This window comes from Triticum dicoccoides, chromosome 7B (genome assembly GCF_002162155.2).
Source record: "Triticum dicoccoides isolate Atlit2015 ecotype Zavitan chromosome 7B, WEW_v2.0, whole genome shotgun sequence".
NCBI lineage: Eukaryota > Viridiplantae > Streptophyta > Magnoliopsida > Poales > Poaceae > Triticum > Triticum dicoccoides.
Genome location: NC_041393.1, coordinates 228836528 through 228842900, shown reverse-complemented (window position 1 = coordinate 228842900; position 6373 = coordinate 228836528). Strand labels below are relative to the sequence as shown.

At 37.9% G+C, this 6373-nt stretch overlaps 1 protein-coding gene across 1 annotated transcript; it reads right to left on the bottom strand.

Annotated features, from left to right (window-relative positions):
- Positions 1–4711: 4711 nt before the first annotated feature.
- LOC119338833 lies at positions 4712–5653 on the bottom strand. Its single transcript, XM_037611054.1, has 5 exons — positions 5645–5653; positions 5450–5558; positions 5107–5337; positions 4880–5064; positions 4712–4798 (listed from the first exon to the last, which is right to left on the bottom strand). Exons 1-5 carry the CDS (start codon positions 5651–5653, stop codon positions 4712–4714), a joined length of 621 nt encoding a protein of 206 aa, XP_037466951.1.
- Between the last annotated feature and the right edge of the window lie 720 nt (positions 5654–6373).

Genomic DNA, 6373 nt, shown 5'->3' with positions numbered 1-6373 from the left:
CACAACCCACCTGGGCGCGCCTGGGGGCCCAGGCGCGCCCAGGTGGGTTGTGCCCCCCTCGAGGCTCCCCCAGGTGCCTTTTTAGCCCATTGTTGGTCTTCTGGTCCAGAAAAAATCCAAAAAAAAGTTTCGCGGTGTTTGGACTCCGTTTGATATTGATTTCCTGTGTTTTAAAAAACAAGCAAAAAACAACAACTGGCACTGGGCACTGGGTCAATAGGTTAGTCCCAAAAAATGATATAAAGTTGCTATAAAATGATTGTAAAACATCCAAGAGTGATAAAATAACAGCATGAATACTTCATAAATTATAGATACGTTGGAGACGTATCAGCATGCCCAAGCTTAATTCTTACTCGTCCTCGAGTAGGTAAATAATAAAAGAAATATTTTATGAAGTGTGAATGCTAGCAAAGTGCACAAGTTTGATCAATGATAATTTCAATCACTTTTCGTAGCATCATAACATCAATTATTTCTTATGAAACTTCTCAAGTTATAGTAGCAACCAATTCACATGTTAAGGTTCAAACAATGAATTCTCTTGAAACCCAACAGCCTATGTTCTCAGTCACCAAGCAATTGCAATTCAACTTATTCAACAAAGTTTAAGTAAGATCTCCACATACTCAACCATCATATAATCTTCTATGCTTGCTAACTCACCGCATACACATGAGCAAAACATTTCAACCAGACACATAGAAAGATAGGGGCTAATAGTTTCGCCTCCCAACGTATTCACCCCAAGGGTGATGTCAACAATAATAACACATGCTACCCATATTCAACTGGACATATGTGCCTAGATCTTTCCTCACCACATGATGCTTGCCAAAGGAGAAAAATAAGGAATAGAGAGAAAAACTTTGACTCTTGCATAAAAGTAAATACATAAAAGTAAAAGATAGGCCCTTCACAAAGGGAAGCAGAGGTTTCCATGCGCTTATTTGTTTGTATGCTCAATCCCTTAGTGCAAAATAACGTCACGTTGTATTGCCCCTTAAGATGGCAACCTTTATTATGCAGTTTGTCGCTTTTATTCTTTGCCATCCAAGTTCGTACAACGCTCAATTTTCTCTTACCCTAAATGATCTCACTTTTAGAAGAATTTTTATTGCCTTAATGCACCGATGACAACTTACTTGAAGGATCTTGCTCAATCCTTAGGTAGGTATGGTGGACTCTTGAAGATAAGATTTGGGTTTAAGGGTTTTTTGATGCACAAGTAGTATCTCTACTTGGTGCAGGATTTTTGGCTAGCAAAGATGGGGGCAAGCACCACATGTTGAAGGATTTATGACAATATAACTTCTATGTGAAGATGAACAAACATAAATCATTACGTTGTCTTCCTTGTCCAAAGTCAACAATTTTGGCATATAATATTTTGATGGGGGATCACAATCACAAAAAAATTCCACGATGGTGTATTTGCATGTGAAAGTTCTCTTCCTTATACTAATTATTCGTGAATTGCTTGTGTGACCAATATTGTGATTGTCAAGCCTCAAAAGATTTCACTTTCTGAACCCAATGTGAAACTACCACTAAGCATGATATGATTTCAACTTCATGGCATTCAATTTATTCAACAGTTTACTCGTAGGATATAAGTGAAGCACAAGAGTAAATGACAAACTACTCCAAAAAGATATAAGTGAAGACCATGCGAGTAGTTAAGTAAATAGATAGCTATGTGAGGACTCTCTTTTATTTAAAAAAATTCGGATCTAAGCAATTTATTAAAACAGCAAGCAAACCAAAACAAAATGGCATTTCAAGAATAGCACACAACATGTGAAGAAGCAAAAATTTAGGCTCAACCGATACTAACCGATAATTGTTAAAGAAGAAAAGTGGGATGCCTACCGGGACATCCCCAAGCTTAGATACTTGAGACTTCTTGGAATATTAACTTGGGATGCCTTGGGCATCCCCAATCTTGAGCTTTTGTGTCTCCTTGATTCTTCTCATATCACGGTTTTCCTAAATCTCAAAAGCTTCATCCACACAAAACTCAACAAGAACTCATTAGATAAGTTAGTATAAACCAATGCAAAAACCTTATCATTCTCTACTGTAGCAAATCACTCAAATTATTATTCAACATTTCATACTAAATGCCTATGCATATTTAATACTCCTATCCTCAAATATATTCATTAAACAAGCAATCATATGTAAACAATCCAAACAATAACAGCAATCTGCCAAAACAGCACAGTCTATAAAGAATGCAAGAGTATCAATACTTATTCAACTCCAAACATTATGAAATTCTACCACCCTGTAGAAAATTTATCAGATCTTATTATGCAAAAAGTTTCAATGTTTTATCACATTCTGACTTTCCTCGGGAATTTTTGCAACATCAATAAACTTTCTGTTTTGAAACAACAACATGTAGACTTGCAAAATAAGCATGGCAAAGGCTATACTTGACATTTTTATTGAAATAAAAGATGCAAAAAATTATTCTAAATAACATCAAGCAAATCCTAACAAAATAAATTGACGCTCCAAGCAAAACACATATCATGTGACGAATGAAAACATAGCTCCAAGTGAGGTTACCGATAATGTTGGAGACAAAAGGGGGGATGCCTTCCAGGGCATCCTCAAGCTTAGTTGCTTGGATCTTCCTTGAATATTACCTTGGGGTGCCTTGGGCATCCCCAACCTTAGGCCTTGTTTGACAGGAAGGGATTGTGGAGGTTTTGGGAGGAGGGGATTTCAGGGGATTTGGTGAATCCCCCTCTTCCACCCAATCCCCTTGAAACCTCAAATCCCCCTCCAGCCACACATCCCTCAAATCCCCCTCTCTACAGAACACCATTTGACAGAGAGGGATTGCCATATTGAATTAAAATGGTGTACAACAGTTAAACATCTAATCTTGCAACAGTTTTTCACATGAACAACATAGTTTGCTTGACTTGGAACCAATATATCATCACATAATTGCGCTTTCACATAACAGCAACATAGCCTCTCACATCAGCATGACTTGGAACAATAAATATCTCATAGGTTTTCTGCATTCACAAGTCCGAGGAAAGACATTAAGCATGATGAAAATACATAAGACATGTGTACATTTAAGCATGTTGAAAAGCATCAGTTGATGTTCTGCAGCGATTGTTGGAAGAGAGTACATGACAGGAGTATAAATTCCAACCACAAGACAATAGTAGCGTCGACATAAAAGCAACTGACAAGACTCTCAAACAGACCATTTCAAGGCACCCTACAAATGTCCCATTCTTCCTCTGCTTGTTCCACTTCTCAACCTGGTTCAATGACACCAGAAAAAAGTTGATGATACTAAAGAAAACAAGGTAATGTTTCTACTGGTGACAAAATGATATCTCATTTCAATTCAATGCAGATATTTCTCATTCAATTTCAATTCCAAAACCCACAAATAGAGGAGCCAGTTGACAAAATTATTACTGCGCGATACCACCACGAAACTATAGCCAGTGGACCATTGCTTCACCAAAAGTGCACAGAAATCAGACTCGTACTCCCTCCGTTCCAAAATAGATGACTCAACTTTGTACTAACTTTGTACTATGTACTAACTTTGTACTAAAGTTAGTACAAAGTTGAGTCATCTGTTTTGGAACGGAGGGAGTAACTCGTAGTCAATAAGTAAATGGGGAGGCATGCAAGTATTGAGAACAGAATTGCCTGATATATCGGTCAAGTAATCCAGAACTTACGGGTTTTTTGCGGGGTGACAGGATTTATACATCACACAAAGTTAATAAAGAGAGGCTGACTAGTTGACTGATACTAGTATTTGCTTATGGACACCATTGACTCCTAGTCTTCTACACATTCAGAAACCAGAACAAGAGAGCATTTCCACCGAGCAATTACAATTAGCACTCAGGAGTAGTTGCTTCTGCACCTAATGAACCAGGAAGTACTCAGGAGTAGTTGCTTATGCACACAGAAAAGTACAATGAAGAAATAATATGATTTATTTCATGGCCTTGTTAGAGCTACATCAAGAGGTACAAAATAAACATACAACCAGAATCCAGAAAGCAATAAAATCGTCATATCATTTCACAAAGAAACTTCCAGACCGAACATTTTTCTTATTTGTGCTTTCACACGTAGGTGTTCTCTTATTTGCACCAAGCATAGTATTTAGAGGAGATAATAGGACATACAAAGATAATATACTACTGTATTACTCAGCTTTGAGTCAAGTTGTGCCTCAAACGGAAAGCATCAGCCATTAGGCTAATCAAAAATATAGGAGAGCCGAGATGCTAGAGATTTAGTAATCAAAAATTGACCCTTCAGAGGTTCAACTATTAAGTAGTGAAAAAATGATCAGTGGAAAATCTATCAATAGAAAGGCTACAATTACTATTGTTCCTTAAATTCACCTAATTCACAACAAAATTATAGTACAATTTATATACATAGGACCCTAACATAAGCTTCCAAGCACACAATTTCAGAAGATGTGTTAAAAAAATGTGCCCAATCTAACAACTCTATAGTACACTCTATTCTTCCTAGCTTGGATGCACTCTAACGATTTTCCATCTAGCACTACATATATCTCTAGATAGGCAGATCCACGAAGTTGTGCAAACTGCTCTTGATTCTCCCATAACAGCAGCATGCTCTAAATCTTGAGTTCTTTACAGGTAGCACAAAGAAGAGGATGCAAAAGATTGTTACCTTAGATGCTTTGAGTCAACTCTGCCATTTCGCTCCGAAGAAACACTGCATCACTCTCTTCATCTTCGGCGACAGAATTAAGAAAGATCTCATGATTCTCAACACTTTTGAACACTTTGTAGGCAGTGGCTCGTTCATCGCGGCGGATGCTTTCCATCTTGTGCAAAACAGCAATGCACTTGCTGATGGAGAATTCTTGCGCATTTTTTGCCCCGACCAATAGAGCAGACTCCTCCTTCGCTTGCTTTCGTTTGATCTCCACATATTGTGCCATCACTTCCACCATAGGATCATCACGCTTCTTACCCTTCTTTGATTCCTTCACATGCTTGTTGCTTGATGTAGCAGCACCACCTCTTTGTGTAGCATCTCTTGAACCATCACTTGGGGCAGCACCTCTTGGACCATCACTTGGGGCATCATCTCTGGGACCATCACTTGGGGCAGCATCACTTGGACCATCACTTGGGGCGGCATCTCTTGGATCATCATACATGTGTAAATCATCACCGTATTGATTCAGGTCAAAAGAGAAGGCAGTCTTCTCTCTTTCAACTTCGAGATCACCATCACTCACTTTTGTAACCTCAGTTGATGTGAAGTTGAAGTTACCTTCTGCTATATGCCCTGCACAAACACCCAAGTTATCATTAAAGGCCACACAACAATGAAATGAAAATTCATTATAAAGGACAACAAAAAGAGAGGAAATGAAAATCCATTCAACTCAGTAACTCACCACCATACAGATCACCAAGCTTATCGTAGAGGGGAAAGGGCTTATTCTGGAACTTAGCTATTTCTGGCCATGACTGTATATATAAAAGAAATGATTTATCAAACTTAGACTGGTCAAAAATAAGATTGATTACAAAAGAATGGAATACAAGTCATCAAGTTTTGCAAAGACAAAATGCACTACACTAGAACTTACAGTCATCATGTTTTGCCAAAGATTAGCGTCCGCATCTATCATGTGTGTATGATAGTTCCAGCTGACACCACTCTATTTGCGGGCATCCTTAAGAAGTCTATATTAACCTTTCAAGTCTTTCTATTTTTCCTGAATCTGTGACTTTGTAAAATTTGTGTGGCCATATCTTTCATGAAACAAATCCGCCATCCTATTCCATGCTTCAGTTGACCAACCATTTTGTCCTCGATGATACGGAGTGTTGTGCTCCTGAAGTATCTCCACTAAACCCTTCTACAAAGCTGGGTTCCATTGAGCTCTTGGCTTTTTAACTACACCAACACAAATTTACATTGTTCAAACTTAATGCTCAACATGATAAGAGGAGTTACTATCATTCAATTTGAAAACAAATAGTGATGAACTATCATGAGCTAGCTAATATTCAAAATGAGAAATATTAAGTAGAACAATCACAAACATCAAAACTCCAGCACAAGATCTGAGAAATGGAGATTAAGTAGACCAAATACCTCTTGGAGGTGTCTTTTTAATTTTGGGTGATGGCTTCTTGGCATCGTGTGAAGCTTTTCTCCCACTTGCTTTCATCAGATTATACTTTGGAGACCCCTTTGGATACATATCTGCATTTCAACACACACTACATTATTAGATGATGAAGTTAATTAATATATATATATGATTAAAACACACACCATCATGTTGGCTATTTAGGATGGTATGCTTCCC

Excerpts from the sequence above, each read along its gene's own strand:
- LOC119338833 (XM_037611054.1), bottom strand. Across the intron at positions 5,065-5,106 it reads CCCAAGTGATGGTCCAAGAG|GTGGTGCTGCTACATCAAGC; the intron begins GTGCTGCCCCAA and ends CTACACAAAGAG. Across the intron at positions 4,799-4,879 it reads CCATCAGCAAGTGCATTGCT|ATCTTTCTTAATTCTGTCGC; the intron begins GTTTTGCACAAG and ends GAGAATCATGAG.